Here is a 23,009-nt window from a genome sequence, read left to right as displayed (position 1 = left end):
ATAGAGATGAATGATAGCTCGATTCACGCAGAATGTCGAGGAGAGCTGTGCTATTGCTTTTCTAAACGTGTGATTTCTGGTGATGGCTGACAGATAATAAAGTGGGCAAAAAATAGCATTGAATAAGGGAAACAAGCCATCTGGGGAATAGGGATTTCACTTGGAATGTAATGTAGAATATCATTAGCTATGTTTCCATCCAAAGTTGCGCAAAATTGGAATATCGCATAAAACATTTGCGAATAAAGCACCGTTTCCATCCAGTGAGCCGAAGAACAAAATCGCCACTTCCTGATAAACTTAATATCACTTAGAAAAATGGAAGATGCTGCAGAAGGAGAAGCCACTGCATATAATAATACAAAAGTTGGGTTACAAGTCCGACTCTCTAACCATTAGGCCACAATTGCCCCCAAAAACAATGATTTCGTATAATAATTTACTTGCGCTTTTGCTCAACTGATTTTAAATGAATAATGACTGTTTACTGTTGTCTTTTTAGAGCTGCTTTACAACAGAATTGAATTCGGTTTGCATCATTAAATCATTATTTTCTTGTTTATCACTGTAAAGCTGTTTTGAAACAATCTGTATTGTATAAAGCGCTGTATAAATAAAGGTGGCTTGACTACTTGGGACTGCAAGCTAACAAACATTTAGAGCAACTCCATAGCAACATAATATACATCTAATTAATCTAGTGAAAATGAATAAATATGAACCAAATAAATAATTTTTTATTGCGCAAATGTTTTGAAAAAAGTGATTGGAAGCACTTCATGTCCTTATTCTTCTCTTTTTTCTTAGATCATCACAAAAGTATTCATGCTTAGCACTTCATGTATCACTGGTCAAAACCATTTGCAAGATAACAGAATGATGGCCTTCACATGAACCCCAATGATTAAAGTGTTGTCATTGGTTTCTGCCTTTAGCCGTTCTTGATTCTCAGAATCCTTGTCTTTTATTAGCATATAAATAGCTCTCCGTTAGTCATGGTGAGCTCAGATTTGATAATAGTGACATACTGGGACTGGAATGTGCCATTTCTGAGTGTTGATGAGCTGCTATTTTAACTCATTGCCATTACAGACAGATATGAATGCTCCTATTCATATGGTGTGACTTTTATGCAGCTAAATGTCAAATATCATATATACAAACAATGAAAACCAGAGCTCTTTAAAAAATGGATTCAATACAAGTTAAGTTGTTATGTTAATAATATTAGACTAGTGGTTGTACATTTGCTTCCTAACCTTGTTATTTATGTCAAATATTATGTATCTACTCTAAGGGGTCATATAATGATACATGCACTTTTACAAGTTGATTGTACTGAAATGTGTGTTGGCAGTGCCTGTACACAACCATCATAAAATGATAAAAATCCATCCAGTGTTTTTGTTTTAATCTCCTTATATGTTTTCCCCTGCCTCAAATCAAGCCGTTCGACCTTGTGACGTCACACGCTTCGAAGCCCCTCCCACGATTGTTGATTGACAGCATCGTTTCAACACAGACCCGCCCTCGCTCGTGAGCGAGCTGTCAATCATAGTCTGCGCGGACCGGCGCGGTCATTGTTGATATGCTGGAGCACTGTCTATGAGCAGAATGGCGTCTAAGCGATTGTGGTGTTCTGTTCTTGGGTGTAATTACGAACACAGTCATTTTAATGTTCCTAAATCCGAACCGCTGAAGACGCAGTGGCTGAGTTTTGTTTTCGAAGGGAATATTCCCCACGAGCAACGTCAATGCTCTCATGTTTGCGCGAATCATTTCTCACCAGACTGCTTTATAAATGAGGGTCAGTATAAAGCTGGTTTTGCTAAGAAGCTGCTCATGAAAAAAGGATCGGTACCAGATATTCGTGTTCCTGCTGAACCTCTAGAACAACTGAAGTGAGTGTAACGTTTTATTAAACTTTATATTAATATTTATATTAATCTTTGCAAATCGCTAGCTGCACGCTTCACAATGAATGCGTCTAAGGTTTACACTTAGGGTACATTACGGCATGTTTTCTATGTATGATGTTCTCAATATAATTCATAATCCTACGTTTATACTGAACAACACGTTATGGTTATTGTGTTACAAACGGTGTACGCACAGAACAGAGAGGCGGGGTGAGCAAAGCTCATTATCATTTAAAGGCATATGCACTGAAACGGCGTGCTGAAAACAGAGCTGTTTTTGACCAAGTAAAATAAGTGTTTTCTTACAATACTAATGAGAATTTGTAATTAAAGTATATTACAAACTTTTAATTTAGACCCTAAAGAATCATACTAGCTTGTACAAAAATGGCATTATATGACCCCTTTAATATATAATTTATGTATGCATTTCATCTTCCTAGAAGACTAGTAAAAGTATTAACCTTATGGCTTAAATGAGACAAGTTTTATTATTGACTTGCATTGTAACTGCATTACTGTTCCTTTAATACATTGAGAGCATCTAGAAGGAAATGTTTTTGGACGGGTGTTAGTTTAGCAGTGCACACAATGAAAAGTGCCTACGGCTGAAATTAAAACCCTCGGCACAACAAATCCGTCTAGATAAACGGCACCGGGTAGAATAGTGCAAGTTCATGCATGATATCACTCAGTAAACATTGTCCAGAGGTTCTGTGACTCACGAATCTGATTCCATCGTTTTATTATGTGCCAACAAAGAACTTCTATCTCCCGCCTTTACATTTGTAAAATCTCATTTGTATTCTCCTCACAAAAGTCTCTGTTCCTTTGTGTGTCCTTTTGCTAACTGCCCTCATTCCGTTACACTTCCACCCACTGAACAAACATGATGTGTGTTTGTCCATGTGCTTTTCTCCCAGCCTACCAACGCGCACACACACACACACACACACACATACACACCTCTGTTAGCCGTGATGCTAATGTAAATGAATTGGCAGAGAAGTTATTATGTGGTTTTACCATAGGTTAGCTTCCATGTACCTGAGACCTGGATATTGATTTGCATTCTTACTCTCATTCATTTGGTTTTCATTTCATGCTCAGAGAAGCAGGAGCATTTTTATGACCTGAAAAGCTTGACTTTTTGTTAAAGTTATGGTCTTTGCAAGTGTCTGGGCAGGCCTGAGTCAGGTCATTGTGTGTGTGTGTGTGTGTGTGTGTGTGTGTGTGTGTGTGTGTGTGTGTGGGCGGTAACCAGAGCAGAGGTGTGAACAGCTGCGTGTTACTACACACAACTACATCAACGACCATATGTCAAAGCCCTCCCCTCTCAACAAACACATATCTCACACACATTCAGTTAAGATGAGAGAGGCTGCTGAGATGTCTGCAGGCATTTTCTCCAGCTCAGTGACTTTACCTCTCTCCTCTTTTTCTCCTCCTCTGCCCCACCGAAGTCAGGATGGCAATAGCTCATTCATGTCTTTTTTTCTTCTCTTTCAGTCGGCTGCGTCAGACGGAGGTGAGTTCTCTGTTTAAACCCTTTCTCAAAAACATTTCAGGAAGTTGTGATTTCTGCTGTCAGTTGGCTTTAAGTGGAGATTGCTATTATAATAAATATTTTAGACTCAAAACACTGTTGTTTAATGTGTGATCCATTACATTTAATTTGTGTGGTATAAGTGTTGATTTGTCTATGAAGAGATACAAGAAAAATGGTGCAAGAGAAGTACAAGATCATAATTTAAGCAAGTGCTCTTAAGTTTTACTCTGAGAATAAATCAAACCTCACTTTTTCCAAAATATATAATATTAAATATATATTGATGAGTTACAGATTTGATTGTGTAATTGAAGTAATCTGCTGCAATTGTATAATATAGTTGAGCTACTGTATATATGTTATGAATTTGATAAATTATACAGTACTCTTCAAAAGTTTATTTTTTTAATTCATACTTTTATTTAACAAGGATGCATTCAACTCATCATGTAAAGACATACATAATTTAAAATATATATGTTCTTTTGCACTTTCTATTCTATTCAAAGAATCCTGAAAGTAGTATCACGGTTTCCACAAAAATATCAAGCAGCACAACTGATTTCATAACTGATAATAATAAGAAATGTTTCTTGAGCAGCAAATCAACATATTAGAATGATTTCTGAAGGATCATGTGAAAATAAAGACAATGAAAATGATAAAATTCAGCTTTGATCATAGGAATAAATTACATTTTAAAAAAATATTACAGAAAACAGTTGTAAATTGTAATACATATATTATATACATATATTATTATAAATTTCACAATATTAAGGTTTTAATGCATTTTTGATCAAATGAATGCAACCTTGGTGAGCATAAGAGACTTCTTTCAAAAACATTAAAAAAAATTGTACAGACCCCAAACTTTTGAACAGTTGTGTGTATTTTATGATCTATTTACTTCCATTATCTTATTGAGTTACGTACTGTAGGTGAGTTATTTATTTTGTCGTCAATATAGAATATTAAATCTTTAATATATCCTCTTTATACACACTTAAAACAGGTCTTGAGTAGAAAGTTACACTTAAAGATTTTGGCTTAGGTCGAAGTACTCAGAGAAACTTTTTGGGCATCTCAGAAGCAAAAAGTTTCAAATAAAACTGTCAGCAGCCCAGTGAGGATGTTTCCTCTGATTTGCCTGAAGGAAGTTATGACAGCGGTATTTACTGAGAAAGTTTTGAGGTTTGTCTCGACTTGTCTGACTGAAAGTAAGGAAAACAAATATTACACATGATAAAAATCAAAGTACCATTGATTTCCCCAAAATGTGTAAACACTGGCTCTTGTGGCATTTTCAACATTACTCTCATAACTGGCTCAACCAATGGTGTGAATTTTGAGTGACACAATGTTTGACTAACCAATGTCAGACTGAAGGAAACCTGTTTGAAAACAGTAATTATTTTCAATTCCATTGTTAACGCTAGTGACTGAAATTTCGCACTTTGATGATTCCTTATAGTTATCTGCATGCTGTGTGTAGAACATCTTAACATTTAAATTTACCATTCCCACTCCTTTCCTCATCCCTCCGTGTTAAAGACATCTCAGAACAGAGAAGCGATTTTATTTTTGTGATCCAGACCAGAACAGTTCAAGAATCTCATCCTAAATCATCTCGACTTTGATATTTACTTTTTGCCCGGTCCAGAGCGCAGTGGAGTCAAGCGTCATGACTGCGGCAGCGTGAGCAGTTTGGAAAGTAATGGTAGTCTGCCTTGCGTCAACAACCATTGTCGCTTCTCAGAGCGCCGTGTTGCATCATGGGCCATCAGCTTTGAGCGTTTGCTCCAAGATCCTGTGGGTGTCCGCTATTTTTCTGTAAGTACTGCAGTTTGTCTTAGACATGTTAACTAAATATATTTTTTATGGCCAGTGAGTTTTTGACAGGCTTGCCTTTGTGTATATCAGATTGATAGTTTGTGTTGATTCATTTGTTGACACCATATCATAAAGTAGAAATGTATTAATGTCACAGGATAGTAGTTTAGATCCAAATGTACTGTTATATGTTCCTGCAGGAGTTTCTAAAGAAGGAGTTTAGTGAGGAAAACATCTTATTCTGGCAGGCCTGTGAATGTTTTAGCCAAGTTCCAGAACATGACAAAAAGCAGGTAATCATCTGCAACACATACACGGTTCCCTCAGTGATACACATTTAATCATCTTTCTCCTTCAGCCTCTGTTGAAATCCTCACGGACCCTTAAAGTGATATTTCACCCAGCAATGAAAATTCTGTCATCAGTTACTCACACTTATGAGCATACAGGTCAATAGGTTTTTATCTTATTTTAATCATATTTTTGATGTTTTTTAGCTGTCCCAGAAGGCCAAAGAGATCTACAGTCGTTTCCTCTCAAGTAAAGCTACTATGCCGGTGAACATCGATAGTCAAGCTCAACTTGCTGACGACGTCCTGACGGCTCCACAGCCTAACATGTTCAAACAGCCGCAGCTACAGGTCGATGTACACACATGATTAAACTCTCACATTCACAGTTGTCATTGTTTGGCAATCAAGAATAACCTTCTTAAACCTTGATCCGTCCCTGCAGATCTTTAACCTGATGAAGATGGACAGTTATGCTCGGTTCCTGAAGTCCACTCTCTATCAGGAGTGTATGATGGCTGAGGTAGAAGGCCGACCTCTCCCTGACCCCTGCCCAATCCCATGTAGTCCCGCCCCCTCCAAGCACAGCTTGAACTCTGACCGTTCCACATTCTCCACACCTAAAAAGGTACTAATCTCACTACAGCAACAATTACTCAAGGAAGGTTTGTGAGTAATGTGAAAAACAATTTTTATTAGTTGTCTACGGATGCCAAGCAACATTACCTTTTGCTGTGTTAATGCATCGCTACATAATTTTTACAAATATATTAAAATAATATTAAATAATAATATCAAATCCATAAAACTATTAATATTAAAGGTACATTATACAACTTTTTTGTCCATAATTAACTAAATTTAAATGAGTCAATACACCATAAATTCTTCTTCCAAAACGTGTTTTTGTCTTACTCTGATTCACTATTATGGTAAGTGTTTATATTTTAGAGACGGCAGGATGTTTTTTTGTGGAAAATTGCGTACATATGTCACTCGCCTGTCTTGTAATATACGTAAATAGAGAAAAGTTGCTCCGGCTACTCTTGGCATTTCAGAGATGGAGAGCAAAAGCGACATGGAGATGGCATTTTTATTACTCAACAGGTGAGAAAGGTATTTTATTGAACAGATAAACTGCCATATGTAGCTCTAACAGAGTTAATTGTAAAGTATTATCTATTGTGAAGGGTCAATTTATTATGGTTGTTGTAGCGCTGTGCTGGAATAAAAATCTTTAAGTAAGTACCGTTTTAAGTACCGTGTCCATGGATAAAGCTACAGTAACGTCTTCAGCTAGTCAGCTTGAGATCCTTTCCATCTAAAGTGCTTATATCTCTGAAGTCTAGTTGTGAATGTTTTATGAGCAGTGGATAACCATATTCATCCACACAGTCACACAGAGACAAAGAGTGAAACCTTTTAATATGAAAATATCATTAATTAAAACCATTTTATTTAACTTCCAGGAAAAATAACTACATTTTGGTATATACATTTACCTTAATATAAAATAATATTATAAAATATTCCATGGTATAACATTTTGGCCATACTGCCCACTGCTTATTTTCTTGCTATAAAGCATTTATTGGACGTTAAGTATACTGACATTTCCTATAGCCTGATTCACTGCTATGGTGTTCCGTCTAATTGTGTCATGTTGTTTTACAGGAAAATAAGAAGCCCAAAACAGGCAGATCAAGTGATGACCTTAGAGAGAAACACTCTGATAAGAAAAATGGCTTCTTCTCCCGGTACAGATATCCAAGTATTGGGAAAGGACAAAAGAAAAGAGAAGCCCCAGATTTACCTTACAGTGAGTTTCAAAACAATGTATCATGATTTTATTTCTTGTATTCATAACATCTTATATTTTCGTAGATCTGACCCAGTCTGCTGTTGATGTAGCAATGAGTACTTATACTGATCATGCTTAATAAGATTGCATTTAAGGCATGTAAACGCTTTAAAAAGTGTTCTTTTGAAAGGAAAACATCATAAACAGTTTTACAAAACTTGAGCTTTATTTTTTCCCTATTACCGGTACATGTTGAATTGGATGTGAATGTATTTAATGATGTCCTGTCAGCTTATTCAATGTGCACACATCTATTTATGTGTTTTTTTCAACTTCAAGAACTTGGGGGTTCCGTGGGGTTGATTTTTATGAAAAACATATTTCAGCTTCTTTCTTTTTGTCACTTTAAAATGTGCAGGAAAAGCATGTTTTGGTTTTTCATAAACATTCATCCTACTAAAATATCTTCCTCATTTATTATTTCTAATGCCTTTAATGTACAGATTTTGTCCCAGACCCAGACTTTCTAAATGTAATATATGACATTTGCTATGTTGTGATTGGTTATCCATATGTGTGGACAGACTGTAATGGGCGGAGAGAGTCTCAGGGTTCACTGTCTTCTGGTGCGAGTCAAGAGCTCAACACTACCTGTTCCGGAGGAAAGAATGAGGTAAGAGGATTGGGAGTTACATTAGGGAGTTTAGGAGTGCACTATTAAGAACACTAGGGAGTTACAAAAATACTTAGCCATTAGACATGCAAGGGGAGGCCTTTTCAGCAAATCAAAGCAAGAATTGTGATCGTACATGACTGTGATTTTACCACAGGTAATGGGGGTGTTCTTAGTGCAACATAAACAAAACATTATTTTGTGTTCCTTTAATAAAAATATGAATAGACAATTTTTCCACTACTAATATGACATAATATGTTTCATTAAACTAACTATAGGCTGTTTACAGTTGCCAGGCAGCATAGCAATTTGGCACATGAACAAACCAATGTTTTTGCTTCTCTGGGTGTTTTTTTTATAATTTTTTGTATGTGTAAAGCAGTGTGAGCTGAGACGTTCGGGTTCTGTTTGGGAAAAGGACAAAGATCGATGCAGCAGGACGTGTACAGTAATCCTGCCCGACGGCTCAAGCTGCTCCATTCCTCTACGACAGGGCGCCTCCATCAGACAGGTGCTGCTAGAGCTCTGTCAAAAACAGCACATTAACCTGGCTGCTGTCGACCTCTTCCTCACTGGAGGAGAGAAGGTAGAGAGACCCTTCACAAGCTTTATAATGTCTCCTTTAGTTATACTGTGAATGCTAAACTTGAGCTTTGTCAGTGATTTCCCTTTCCCCCCTCCCATTGTTCCCTTCTTAGCCTTTGGTGTTGGACCAAGATAGTAATACCCTCAGCTCCCGAGAACTTCGTCTTGAGAAACGCACTTTGTTCAGGTACATTTTATTATTATCATCTCTCTCTTACACACGATCTGGAAAACTCTAATGCTCGGTTGAAAGTTCATGATTATCCCTGAACATTTACTGACTCGAATATTTGCACCCAAATGGAGTTCTGTTATTTAGACTTTTATATTCAGTAGGAAGTCGTCTTCAATACCAGCACAATCTGTTTTCTCTAAGAGGACCAAATGTAGAAAGACTATCAAACAAATGTCTTGTGGTTGGCGCTAGACTATAAATAAATCCACCCTCTTTTCTATTTTCAGACTGGACCTGGTACCCATTAACAGATCGGTTGGGTTGAAAGCAAAACCCACAAAACCTGTGACTGAGGTTCTGCGTCCTGTGGTTGCCAAGTATGGACTCCACCTTGGCGATTTGGTGGCCAGAATAGTAAGTGATTGGCTGTGACCAATTACACATATGGTTGGTACGATACGTTGTATATTTTTGCGTTGCACACAGTGCACACTGTTGGTACAGATTTAAATTCAGTCTTAATAATCCAAAAAGGGCAATGATCCAAAAATGTCTCATCTAATTTAGGAGACATTTTTATAATGTTATGGCAAATTTAAAACATCAGGATTTCCTGGTGTGAAATGTACACGCAGCTGGTTCAGTGTCATAGGGTGTGGAGTTATGTGGTCGTTTTCCCCCTCTTAAATGTTAAACCGTGCTCATCTGAGCCATCTTTTAGAAGTTAATGGATAACAGCGCTAAGCAGAGAGGAACGACTGCACTGGCTTGAAAACAAAGCCACTTCCCAGCTAGCATGAAAGCTAGTTTATTTTTAGCCAGTGGTCTATGAAGCTTTTAGTTAGATCGCTTAGCACAGACGTTTAGCATTAACCTTCAAAAGCATAGAAGAAGATCTATGTGAATGTGGGGCATAGCTAAAACTACAGATATAGTAGCAGTCGGCAGATGCTAACAGCAAAGTAAAAAAAGCAAAAACGGTGTTTGATGGTGCAAGACATTCCAGAAGATGTGAAATGTGCAGCTTGTATTTTTGTTCAAGTGCTTATTTAAATTCTTCCAAACAAAATTGTGTGTTATTTATGCTATAGAGATGTCTAAATATTCATTTTAGCTATGGGAATATTGTTCAGGCTGTTGAGTCTTGCATTATCATCATTTTTGTGAATGCAGTTTGCTCATTTAAACAGTACTTTGTGGATAGTTATATCATATAATAATGACAGGATTTAAAAAAATATCAACTGTAATTGTACACAGACAAGGTAATTAAGCAATTTTATCAGTGGTCTCGTGTTAACATGCATTATGGACAGGAGTATAAAGCAGCGTTTCTCAACTGATGGGACCCAAAAGTGGGTCGCAAGACTGTTTTGGGTGGATCCCGGAGTGTGTAGTCAGAGAAACAACAACAACAAAACTTCTTTACTATTTTTTTGAAAGTCGTGCGTGAATGCTATTGACTCTTCTGTCAGATAGAATGCGCTTTTCCATTCCACTGTGCTACTATTCCATTGTTTTACCATGTAAACATGGTAGACGGAGGTGTTTGACCGTTGTGCTTGTGTTTTTTGCAGTGTCTTGTGCATGACATGACATTCTAAAAAATAAAAGTAAAAGTCTATTACTATACACACCATTTTGTTTGACTGAGATATGCATAGAAATTATTTTCTGTGGTAATCAAGAGTATGCAACAGTCTTTTAGAGCTTATATTGTACTGAAACGGGAACATTCCTTCTAGAACTTTAACCTGTATGTGTCAAAGAATCAGTAACTGCAAAATTAGTTTGTAAAGTTGTCACATTCTAGAGGCTAGGCTAATGCTACATTTTTTACATTTTTAGAGTGGCGAGACAGAGATTCTGGATCTTGGAGTGCCCATATCAAATCTTGATGGTCTACGAGTTGTATTGGAGAGGGCTGATCCAGCCAAAGGTACACACACAATGATTTTTATACTGTACAAACTGTATATTCTATCTCCTAAACCTACCCATCACAGACATTTTTCTGCATTTTTACATAAAAAAATATATATTTCGTATGATTTATGAGCTGTTTCCTCATGGGGATCAAAACATTTTCCCACAAAGTAACAAATTATTGGTATTAATATCCTTGTGGGGGCATTTGTTCCTCATAACGTAGGGAATGCCTGAACCACACACACACACATGCATGGCCTTGTGCACTATTTACTTTCCCACTTCTCCGTGATAATATCAAGTAATTGTGTTCAAGGTCATTTCAACATTCCTTTGTGTAATTGTTTTGTTGTATTTCTTCACCAGACAAGTCTAAAACACTCAACTCCAAAACACCAGCTGCCAAGAAAGGTCTCCTAAGAGAGGTGAGAGTGACATCAGTAAATGTGATAGTGTGAGATGTCCTGTCTGCTTCGTTCCTCTAAATACCCACATGTTGATTCATCCAATATACTTTACATGCATTTACAACATTCTCTGTATATTACTAACTCTAAACATGTATGGATGTGCTGAGCATGAACTTGTGGGTACATGCATGCTAACGGATTTTTCCAGTGTTCAGACAAAATTCCTATTTTATAAAGGGAAATAAAACCTTCATGAACATGTCAGTCTGTAAAACATTCAGCCAAATACTCAAGTCGTCCTACATCTGTCTTTGCTGCATTGCCAGAGAGACGACATCTCAGCAGGGAAACCGTTGAAAGGAGATGCCGAAGACAAGCATCCCCGGACAGCTGCGTCAGAGAGGAAGAAAGGGAAAAAGAATCATATAGATGAAGCAGAAGGTACTTATTTTACACTTTTTGCTGACTTTTCAGTGTTATTATGTCTATTGTTTTTGTCAAAAGGTATTTAAGAATTTAAGTCACATCTACAAATGTGTTTGCCCCACTGTTTAGTTTGAAAAGAGTATTCTTTCTTTAAAATGGTTTATTTTTTCCATTGTTATATTTTGTATTTTTATATCATTATAGTATTTATTCATATTTTGAATTAGGCTTTTTATAGTTTTAGTTTTTATTTAAACTTAAGTTTGTTTTTGTAACTTTTTAAAATGAGTCTTGTTTTAATTTATTTTAGTTTTAATTTGTCATTTTAGTACTTCAATTTATATATTTTTATTTTATTTCAATATTATTTAAATTGACAAAATATTTGTAATAGTTTTAGTTAACAATAACAACATTATATATATATATATATATATATATTCAATTTATATCTATTTTTACTATATATATATATATATTAAAAAAAGAGAAATATATATATATATATATATTATTTTATTTTTTTAAATCTAAAAAAAAAAAAAAAAAAAAATTTAAGTGGCAGAAATGTCCCAATACTTTTTGGGTCAAGAAACTGTACCATGTTTTGACTTTCGGCTTAAGTTTATGTGGGTTGCATGCTATAATGGTGACTGTTTACTAGTCTAAATCACTCTTCTTTTCTAGAATTTTTCGAGTTGTTGAGTCGTGCCCAGAGCAGTCGCGTCGATGACCAGAGAGGCTTGCTGAGAAAAGAAGATCTCGTGCTTCCCGACTTTCTCCGTGTGAATCCTGATCCCGAACCCCAACCTCCTGCCTGCTCGACCCCCACCTCCCATAAACCCGGCCACACCACCACAAACCCCCAACCCCCTAAACCCAGCTCCTCTAACGGACACCCCCGTGCACCCAGCCCTGACTCGCTCCCTTTCATCACCCCACTCTCCCCTATCCTACGCCCCACTGGTCCCCAGGGCCCGGAGGAGGAAGGGCTGGGCGATCTGACTCTGGTGGGGGAGGGGGACATCACCAGCCCTAACTCCACTCTGCTTCCGTCTCCACCGATCTCTCCGCCTCCTTATGAGGGCAGTCTACCTGAGGCCGACTTCACTCCGCCGGCATGCGTTCACAAGCGGCCCAGCCCAGGTATTTCTTCCGCCTGACTAGCCGTGAGTGTCGCTGTGTGTGTGAGCGTGTGGTGGGTGGCATGTCTGAATGCAGTAGTGTAGTATTAAAAACACACATCCCAAATTCATCTGACGAGACTCAGACTGACATACACTTGATAGTGTTGATCTCGCTAATATCATATTCACAATTACATACACTTCTGTTGAAAAGTTTGGGGTATGCAAGTTATTTTTGTGTGTTTTTGAAAGAAGTCTCTTCTGCTCATCAAGGCTGCATTTATTTGATAAAAAATATAGTAAAAACAGTAATGTTTGGAAATATTATTACAATTTAAAATGGCTATTTTTGTATTTGAATATATTTTAAAATATAATTTATTCCTGTGATCAAAGCTGAATTTTCAGCATCATTACGCCAGTTTTCAGTGTCACATGATCCTTCAGAAATCATGCTGATTTGCTGCCTAATCGACATTTCATACTATCAGCATAAAAAAATTGTGCTGCTCAATATTTTTATAGAAATCCTTTTGTAATATTACAAATGTCTTTACAGTCACTTTTGATCAATTTGATAATTTAAAAAAAGGTTTTGACCCCAAACTTTTGAATGATAGTGTAGCTGTTATTGAAATGAAGTACTGCATACATCAGTTATGCACTATAAACTGCCTGATGTTTCTTTAAGAATAGCATGTGAAACGATATGGATTATGCACATAACCATCATTGTAACATGACCTAATTACAAGAAAAAATTCAATGAGTTATAAACACACAAAATATGGTTATCTTGCAGTTCTTTTATCAGATAAAGGGTTAGATTGCATTGCATTGTGGGATATAGTGTTCTATGCACTGCAGTGCATTCTGTTCTACCCTACATTTATCAAATCTAGTAGGGCATCTGGCCAATCTGTGTTTGTAGAAAATGTGCATACTATGCACACAGTATACATGTTATTTAATACAGAAATAGTATGAGTATTATGCTATGCAATTCAGCTCAGAGCTCATTTATTTGTAACTGTGGACTATGTAATGTGTTGAAAGCTTTAAATTAACAAGACATTCATTTGTCTTCCATGTTTTGACGCATCCCAAAATAAGACACCATATAGATCATGCTGTAATGTATATCAAAGACTACAATACAAAGACTGTGCTGCTTACAGTGTTTCAGAGGGTTGTAAATAATCATTTAAAAACTGTCTCTTATAGTTTTTGTTCTATCTTTTTTACTTTTCCTTTTGATACAAGCTGTGCAAATGTGTCTCTACCCATCTAATCATCATTGCCTAAAGTGCCATTCAACAAAGCTGCATTTCAGATTCACGCTATAGCCTACATTGATTGTTGATTTTCCTGCCATCCTGTTTCCTTTGTAGTTGATCATGTTGATTCTGTGTGAATCTGATCATATCTAATAAATGATAGAAAAATCAGACTAGACTTGCTTGTGATCTTGTGTGACATCCCTACACTTCTGTTCAATTTCATCTATCCTGGTGTAATCATGTTTCTTTATGCTCCATTCTTTACTTTTTGGCATCTTAACTTTCTATATAGCTTTTTTCCTTTTCTTTTTTTCATTCATACTTGTATCGATTGCATTTGAAAGTCATACTGGAGCCTTGTTGTTGATTCAGATTACTAATCTACAGCTGATCTGAAACCAGTCAGATACCTCCAAGCATTATTGGTAACATAGCATTTATCCTATAATAATCAAACATTTCTGATATGGTGTACAGCATGTTTTTGCACAAAAATAATATTACCAACCTATCAAAGCTGCTAAAATAAGATTTCACTGCATGAAAAGTAACCTATAAGCTCTGCCATCTACATCATTTGCCTGTTTCCAATGAACATAAACTAGAAATGCTCCTCTCAACACACCTTATTCTAACTCTTCTTATTTTTTTGTAGTAATAAAATTTTACTAAACCGGTCATTCTTCAAAAGAGTGGTGCAGGGATGACGTATTTTTGTAGGCCAACCCGGAAGTCAGCATCACCCTGGTTCCCTCGACAAAAACCCAATAGGATTTTTCCATTGGCTTTTGGATTGCTGCAGAGAATAAGGTCTGTGACTTCACAAAAGTTTATGATTCTTACACATTTTGTTCATCGTGATAATCTTAACCAATGAACACAACTTTTGTGAAGTTTGAAGTGTAAATACAATCGGCAGAAGCCAAAAGCTAAACGTAGGCTATAAACAAACTAAGTTACACCGCCATCACGAAGCTTCCGACAACTCTTTCAGTCTTTGATATAATCAGTTTAGATGGAAAAGATAAATATATATATATATTTTTTTTCTTAAGTTCGAGTTATAATAAAAAAGTTTTAAAAATAATAAAAAAGTGAAAGCGGAGTTTACCTGCTCGGCTGATGACGTTTAATGTCTCCGACAACCTCTGTACTGTAGTCCCATTTAGTCGCCTTTTTCAAGACAAAATCAAAAGAATAAAACGTAAAAATATCTTGAGCTTGTGTTCACCACAGACCTAATTTCAAGCATTTAACCAAAACCCCATTTAAAAAAAAAAAATAAAAAAAAATACTGATTTTAAAGCCCCTTTAACTCGCTTCCAGGTTTTGGTCTACAAAATTACGTCACCCCTGCACCACTCTATATTTATATAATACACATAACAATAAAAACATTTATTGTAATTATTTTTTTATCATTAATAAAGTAATGACACCATCCTGACATTATTTTCAGATTATTTTTGGGCTGAGTTTTGATTGATTGATTTATTTAAAAACTAATGGGGACATACTGCCACCTTGTGGTTTGGTGTCAATGTCAAATTAATGTTCCTCACTCACAGTCATCAAGTTTTCGTAGTAAATAATAAAACGATTGGCCATTTTTCCTAATTATCGTTATTATCCTATAACATGCTGTCTCATAATTAATTTGAACTTTATTAGGTGTATATTTATTTATTTTAACCTTGTATATATTCCAGAGCATTTCCTTGGTCTGAACTAAATGAGGATGTGATAATCGTGCCACAAAATCAAGTTGAAAATCCAACCTAAACCTTACTTTCATTTAGCTTGAATACAACAATCAGATTCTTCTGGTTCCCCGTTCCCACGTTCCCTCTGTATATTTCTTTATCTGTGCTTTGCTGACTTGTTTGCAAACTTTTCTCCAGGTACAGAGGAAGGAAGCTCGTGCACTTCTTCAGCGGTCAATAAGCAGCACCCCTCCTCAACATCCCAAGTGGACTCCTCTGTGCGGGACAGGGGGCTCGGTGTGGAGGGGGTCACTCTGGAGGACAGCTTCGAGGGTTACAAAGCCGAGCTTCGCCAGTGCCAGAGCAAAATGAGAAATGGCATTCACCCCTCCACAGAAGCGTCCCGTCCCCTCAGTGGGGTGCTGGAAGTCAACGAGAGCGACACAGTGCAATATAAAGCAACGTTTGTCTGAAGGAAGCTGCTTGTTGGACATTTTCAAAGACTGATATGGAGCCAAAATGTGCATGTGGAAAATATTGTGTATGTTAATAATGTAACCTAAGATTGAAGAGGTAACTCATTAATATTTTGTAACTCACGACCATTCTTTATTTAATGATAATTAAAGAAAACTCTGTGTTCAGTGTTAGATTGGAGTCATAGTGCACATCCGAATAACTAGTTGGTTAATAGTGGGAGGTAAATGCAAATGGTCTCAGTAGTTAGAGTGGAACTTAATGCAACAATTCCAATAAATTCCTTTAAATGGATTTTAATTGTAATTTTTCCCAAGACTTGTATTGTAATTTTGTTATTGCAAACACATCTAGTCTTATTTAACACGGACTCGGTTATAAAAGCCACAAAAATGAATGATTATTAAAAATGCATTTTAAAAATGATTATTTTTTGTCTGTGTGTGGGCTCACTATTTGTTTGTTGTAACATATTCTTCATGAATAATTTGTATACTTTTAAAGAAAAAAAAATTATGACCCAAGTGCTGCTGGGTAGATGCTCACAAATTGTAGTCGGTTACTGATCCCAAATTACATGACAAAAATTGTAGTTATAATGTAAACAATTAGACATTTACGGTAATATAATCGGACTACTTTTAGGTTATTTTGACCTGACTCGTTTATCACATTGATTTGAATAGGATAATCTTGTACCATATTGATATAAAAATACAAAGAGAAAGAAAATATATTCCATTCTTTGTTATCAACAACATGAAGTGCATTAAATATCACAATACGTCAGGGTTTCCCAGACTGGGGTTCATGAGTTTAATAAAAGCATTTTTATAGAGTTCTTTTATTCAATAGCTTGGTCTTAAATAGACCTGACTCATTCCTAGCTTTGATATACTGTGTTTTGCAGCTCACACTATTTTTAACAGCACAGATAGTGTCTTTAATGAGACAAATATATGAAGTGTCATTTTAAATTATGCTGTTTATACTTTGTATAAAATATTAAAATAGCTTACTTCAAGCACACACCAGTTCATCGTTACATGCCCTCATAAAAACTATTACACTTCATACTTTTTACTGTTATGCTATGTCCTCTGTAGAGGACACCAGGACCCATTTACTAAGAAAATTAAAAGACATGAATTGGCAAAAACAATGGTGTTTTTCATTCACCAATCAATTTTTAGGTTTCAATCTTTTTTTTATCCAAACTTTATATAAAGATGACTCTCAACTATGTTATAACGGAATGATTTGATATACCATTTTACTTTATGCAATATGCATGTAAACATAAATGACATTCTCTTTCAATGCAATGCATCTATACACTGCAATAATGTGTTCAATTATGTGGTATTCATTAGATTATCTCATATTTCATAAGAATATTGATATATAATTTATTTCTCTATTGACTTGTTATGTCTCCAAAATGCCTGATAAACATATTGTGAGTTCTGGTGTCTCTAGAGGTCAGGTATGAAATCGATGCCCTGTTTCGTACCAGAAAGTCATATTCTGATCTGAAACCCCATAACGTTTTTCTTTTTCTTTCTGAGATGTTGATTTCTGACAAACAATTAGAAAATTAGTCAGATTTAAATGATAATTACAAAATATTATAATGTATTATAATGAGTGCCAAATTCCCAGACAGCAACATAGTGTTGGCCCCATAGAGGTTGGCCCAGATCCGGCCCACATCTGGTACATGTGTACATCCGGGCCGACACTATAGGTTGCTGTCTGGGTTTGATCATTCAGTCATTTTTAAAGACCAAGAGGGACTTGTCAAGCCAAGGTGAAACCTCATACATGTGGTATCTCTGCAAACCCCTTAATGTGTGGCGGCAGTGGCTCAGTGGTTCTTGTAGGTTGTCTACAAACCGGAAGGTTGGTGGTTTAATCCCCGGTTCCACCTGACCAAGTGTCGAGGTTTCCATGAGCAAGACACCTAACCCCAGCTGCTCCCGACGAGCTGGATGGCGCCTTGCATGGCAGACACCGCCGTCGGTGTATGAGTGAGTGAATGGGTGAATGTGAGGCAAATTTGAAAGCGCTTTGGTGGCCATTAGGTCTGTGAAAGCGCTATATAAATACAGGAAAAAGATTTTTTTTCCGAAAAACCTCATTGCTGGGTCTCAGGAGGATTGTCCATTGTATCTAGTCTGTCTGTTTTTCTACAGGATGGCTCTATAGAGGGCGCTGTTTACATACTCAACTTCCGAGGTGAGAGGAAGTTCTTCAGGTTGTTCTATGGTGTCTGTGCATCTGGTGTCCATCACGATCAAAACACTGTCCCATCCGCGCTGCGTGCCTGCGCTCTTCAGCATGAGCCGAAAAAGAAACCACTGCTACATGGAAACAGGCCCGTCTTCCGAGTCCCAGGGCGCGTTCATGGACAACGCGGGCTCCTTCAGCCGAGACGAGGAGGATTTCTCCGAGCTCGAGCCCGACGAGCAGCTGGTGTGCTCGGTAACCGAGATCACGGAGCACCTGGGCAGAAACATCACGGTGGTGCTCGAGTCCGCGCTGTCCGAGATACGCAAACTGGTCGGCGTCCGGATCCGAGTCCTGAAGATGGAGCTCCGCGAGAAAACCGACGAGATCGACCTCCTGAAGGCCAAGCTGGAGTCAACGGAGAAAGACGGGAGGGTTTCCAACTCCAGCACCCTGGACGTCAGGAAACCAGAGCACCAACCGGGCCAGAAACACAGCGCCGACCCGAAGAAAAGCAAACCCGGGACGCCCGTGGTGAAGAAGGAGAACATCAACGCCATCTGCGACTACCTGATGAAGGATAAGAACCAGCGGGGCGCTGCTGAAGTGGAGAGCGACCACAGCAGTCAGGCCTTCGGGTCTGACGCGCAGCCGCACGCGTCGCTGAGCCTGTGGACGGACAGCGGGTCCGCGGACACGGACGCGGACGCGGACATCTTCAACATGCTGCCCTCCGCCAGCAAGCGCTTGTATGACTATGAGTGGATGGCAGGGGTCGAGCTCAACTCAGCCGAGTTTAAAGGTAAGTTACTGCTCAATCCAGTCTTGTGGACACGGATAGTAGGAGCCTATGCATGTAGCTGCATATTTTATGCATTGCATTTTACACATGTGTACATATTGTTTGCATGCATTGCCGTACACTTGTTATAGTATGCATGAATGCATTATAGTATTTAGATGAATATAGGTGTGTGAAGTTTGCATGGATTGTAGCGTAATATGCATGCATTATATATATTTCACAATACATGAATACAATATGCATATAGTATAAATTTTTTGTAGTATATGCATAGCTGCTTACTACATGCTGGTGCATATAATATGCAAGCATTGTGTCTTGCATGTATGCATGCATTGCTATATGCATGTCATTTATATAATGGATGCATTATAGAATACATATAGATGCATATAGTTCTATAAACCGCATGCATCCATGTAGTACGCAAGCATTGCAGTGGGCATATACGTGCAAATATAGTATTATGTAAGGGATGCATTTATCCATATGCTCCTCTGCTTCTTTAGGTGATGCTGAAACCAAATGCGAGGACGTTCCCCCTGTGGATGAGGATGAAGAAAATGAAGACTCTGAAGGAGGAAGAGGAAGTCTGAGGTCGGTGTCTGATCATTTTCCTCTGGACACTCAGGGCTCCCCTCGAGAGGACAGGAGCAGCCCAGCGGAGGACAGTATGGACAGAATGGAGTCAGGTCAGTGTTTTCAAAGAAAGGGAACATAGCAGTTTCAGGTCAATACCAGCTGGGAATAAATGTGTGTTGTGCACTTCTGACTCTTATCTGAACATTTAAGTGATCTTTATGCACCAATATAACATTTTGCTACCGATAGTTGGATTTTCTTAAGGAAATAAATCTCCAGACTAAGGCTGTACACAGGGAACGCTCTTCTCTTGTACATTACTGTGATATTAGAGATTAAAATGAACAACAGAGCCCAAACTTTATTTTCTAATACAATAATTACACTCAAATAAAATTTGAAATGTTTGTTAACAAGTCAGTTGCACATAATGCAGTTTTCAAGAATGCTCATCTTCATAACAAATGTATTAAAAATATACATATATAATTAACAGTGAATAAGCTCCTCTCTGGTGTTCTTATAGCTAACTAACAAACTGTGAACTTTGAATAACTTTCCTAATGTAGATACAACGTTAACATATTGTGCACAAGCTGTTTTATTGATGTCTTTCTGCTGTTGAAACACTGATTGAGAGATTACATGAGACATGATTCATTTCTGTAAGCTGTTCTGTATCCTTCCACATACCTTCTGATGTTCATGCATGTTTTCGAGCTGTAACTTGTATTAAAGTGGAAGAACAGACTGAACCGAGGCACTCCATCGATCTGTCACATCACAGTTAAGAGCGTCAAAACGCCATTTATTACTTGAATTTCTTGATGAAATGGACAGTTTTTAGGACGACCTAAAACTTTGACTTTTCACAAGGTTTTGAAGTAGCCTATTAAATTAATTCCGATATCGCAAGCCATTGTGATATGCATATCGCGATATGTACATAATATGTGATATTTTTATCATTTCGATATACTACGCAGCCCTAATTCCAAGCGAATGTGACGTCCTAGTAGAGGATAGAGAGTTTGTTTAAATGGTCTAAACTAAATACCTATTTGGTTATTGGTTAACATCATCCAAAATAACACATTTTCTCTGGAATACAATACAGTGGTGAATCATTCACAGTATGGCCTGGAATTTGCATTTCAAATAAAATCACTTGTTTTTATGCTTCTGTCTAAACATGAAAGTTGATTCATATATCACCTTCATGATGTTCCAATCCATATTACTTCCTTTCTTTTATGTAACATAAAGGGATACACTACCATTCAAACGTTTGGGGTTGGTTAGATATAAAAATATATATATATATATCACCAAGGCTGCATTTATTTAATCTAAAATACAGTAAAGCAGTAATATTGTGAAATATTATTACATTTTAATTGTAATTTTTTATTCCTGTGATGCAAAGCTGAATTTTCAGCATCATTACTCCAGTCTTCAGTGTCACATGATCCTTCAGAAATCATTCTAATATGCTGATTTGCTGGTCAAGAAAGATATATTATTTTTTTTATTATCAGTGTTGAAAACAGTTGTGCTGCGTAATGTTTCTGGAACCAGTGGTACACGAAAGAAATATTTGATAAATGTCTATAATGTATCAACTAACAATGAGCAATACATTTGTCACAGTATTTATTAATCTTTGTTAATGTTAGTTCATAAAAATCCAGCTGTTCATGTTAGTTCACAATGCATTAACTAATGTTAACAAACACAACCTTTAATTTTAATAATGTATTAGTAAATGTTGAAATGAATATTAACTAAGATTAATAAATGCTGTAGAAGTATTGTTCATTCTTAGTTCACGTTAACTAAGGTAGTTAACTATTGAACCTTATTGTAAAGTGTTACCGTAATAATAATAATACCTAGTGTGTTCTATGGAAGAAGAACTTCTATGAGAGAATTTTCATTTTTGTATGAACTACCTCTTTAAATCCTCTTGATGTGATTGTGAAATATGAATTGATTTCGCGTGGCTCTCTTCCAGGTCAGCAGTTCTCCTCTCACACCTTCATCTGCCCCTTCTGTGGAACCCTTTGCCCCGACTCCTCTTTCCTGGAGGAACACGTCAAGCTGATGCATCACGAGGAGAGCGCTCTGCAGTCTCCGCCGGGCAGTTCTTCCTCTCGCGGGGAGGGCGACTCGGGCGAGGCGGGACGAGCTCAGGGTGGCCCGGAAGGAGCCGCTGGCAGGGGCGCGCGGGAGAAGAAAGTGGAGGGCGGCTACGAGTGCGGCGACTGTGGCCGGCATTTCAACTATCTGGGAAACTTGCGGCAGCACCAGCGCATCCACACCGGCGAGAAGCCCTTCGTTTGTCCCGAGTGCGGAGAGCGTTTCCGGCACGCCGCGCGTCTCAAGAGCCACCGCCTCAGTCACAGCGGAGCCCAGAGCCCCTTCCCATGCCCGCAGTGCGGTAAGGGCTTCCCAGTGCTGTCCGGACTGAAGCGTCACCAGCGCGTGCACACGGGAGAGAGCCCGTACGCCTGTCCCCAGTGCGGTCGCAGGTTCAAAGAGCTGGGCAACTTATACACACACATGCGCATTCACAGCGGCGCTACGCCATACACTTGCTACCAGTGTGGGCGGAGCTTCAGGCATCTGGGCACATATAAGAGTCATCGCTGTCTGCCCGCCACCCAGTTACCCAGCGGACACAGTCCAGCGTGGGCGCAGGAAGACAAGGTGCAAACTGGGTGATAGCCAGGTGACAGATCTGTTCAAAAAGTGGTCCATTACTTCCTCAACTGCTGGTTCAGAATCAATTTCAAACCCGATTGGCCGAAGAAAGACGTGAGAAATGTCGCTATGACAGGATCAGGTTTCATCATGAACAAGAAGCTGTATGATTTAGCGCATATTTCTCATTTAAGTCATGTTTAACGGTAAATTGCTGCTCGTTAAATGTTCGGTTTTGAAACGTTTCGCAATAATATCTTCCAACTTCAAACTTCAACTTCAAGATGAATTCATCTTTTTATTCAGACTTTTTGTAAACTTTTTTTTTTTGTAAAGAATTTTTTTACTCTGTTTAGAACTAGATAGTAGGTTCACAAGGCCAGATTAACTGCCTTACAAAACTAATTTAACAATCGTTTAAGTTAAATTAAATAATGATGCATTTATAATGACTCAATATGACATGACCTTTTCCACACTTTACAAAAAAGTACCATGGTATCAGACTGT

General features: G+C 37.7%; 2 protein-coding genes across 3 annotated transcripts in view; both read left to right on the top strand.

The window, feature by feature from the left end:
- Window positions 1-16,489, top strand: part of rgs12a (regulator of G protein signaling 12a) — a 45,145-nt gene extending 28,656 nt beyond the window's left edge. Inside the window, exons 4-18 of one of the 2 annotated variants that reach the window (XM_056259259.1) lie at window positions 3,429-3,447; window positions 5,132-5,301; window positions 5,502-5,594; window positions 5,799-5,942; window positions 6,037-6,219; window positions 7,266-7,410; window positions 7,977-8,065; window positions 8,451-8,654; window positions 8,767-8,840; window positions 9,116-9,242; window positions 10,677-10,767; window positions 11,124-11,182; window positions 11,494-11,608; window positions 12,281-12,739; window positions 15,902-16,489. In XM_056259259.1, coding sequence (XP_056115234.1) covers window positions 3,429-3,447; window positions 5,132-5,301; window positions 5,502-5,594; window positions 5,799-5,942; window positions 6,037-6,219; window positions 7,266-7,410; window positions 7,977-8,065; window positions 8,451-8,654; window positions 8,767-8,840; window positions 9,116-9,242; window positions 10,677-10,767; window positions 11,124-11,182; window positions 11,494-11,608; window positions 12,281-12,739; window positions 15,902-16,176 — 2,247 coding nt within the window. In that variant the 3' untranslated portion in view covers window positions 16,177-16,489. Of the gene's footprint in view, window positions 1-3,428; window positions 3,448-5,131; window positions 5,302-5,501; window positions 5,595-5,798; window positions 5,943-6,036; window positions 6,220-7,265; window positions 7,411-7,976; window positions 8,066-8,447; window positions 8,655-8,766; window positions 8,841-9,115; window positions 9,243-10,676; window positions 10,768-11,123; window positions 11,183-11,493; window positions 11,609-12,280; window positions 12,740-15,901 lie in introns of both variants that reach the window. The other variant, XM_056259258.1, reaches the window with a different exon arrangement.
- A 1,898-nt stretch (window positions 16,490-18,387) lies between these two features.
- Window positions 18,388-22,770, top strand: znf16l (zinc finger protein 16 like). The gene is made up of 3 exons (XM_056259257.1): window positions 18,388-19,211; window positions 19,724-19,906; window positions 21,811-22,770. The coding sequence occupies exons 1-3, from the start codon at window positions 18,446-18,448 to the stop codon at window positions 22,518-22,520; spliced, it is 1,659 nt and encodes a 552-aa protein (XP_056115232.1). The 5' UTR covers window positions 18,388-18,445; the 3' UTR covers window positions 22,521-22,770.
- The last annotated feature ends 239 nt before the right edge of the window (window positions 22,771-23,009 follow it).

This window comes from Rhinichthys klamathensis, unplaced genomic scaffold (assembly GCF_029890125.1).
Source record: "Rhinichthys klamathensis goyatoka isolate OS25496 unplaced genomic scaffold, OSU_Roscu_1.1 h1tg000165l_1, whole genome shotgun sequence".
NCBI classification, from domain to species: domain Eukaryota; kingdom Metazoa; phylum Chordata; class Actinopteri; order Cypriniformes; family Leuciscidae; genus Rhinichthys; species Rhinichthys klamathensis.
This window is presented reverse-complemented; position numbering and strand designations above follow the sequence as displayed.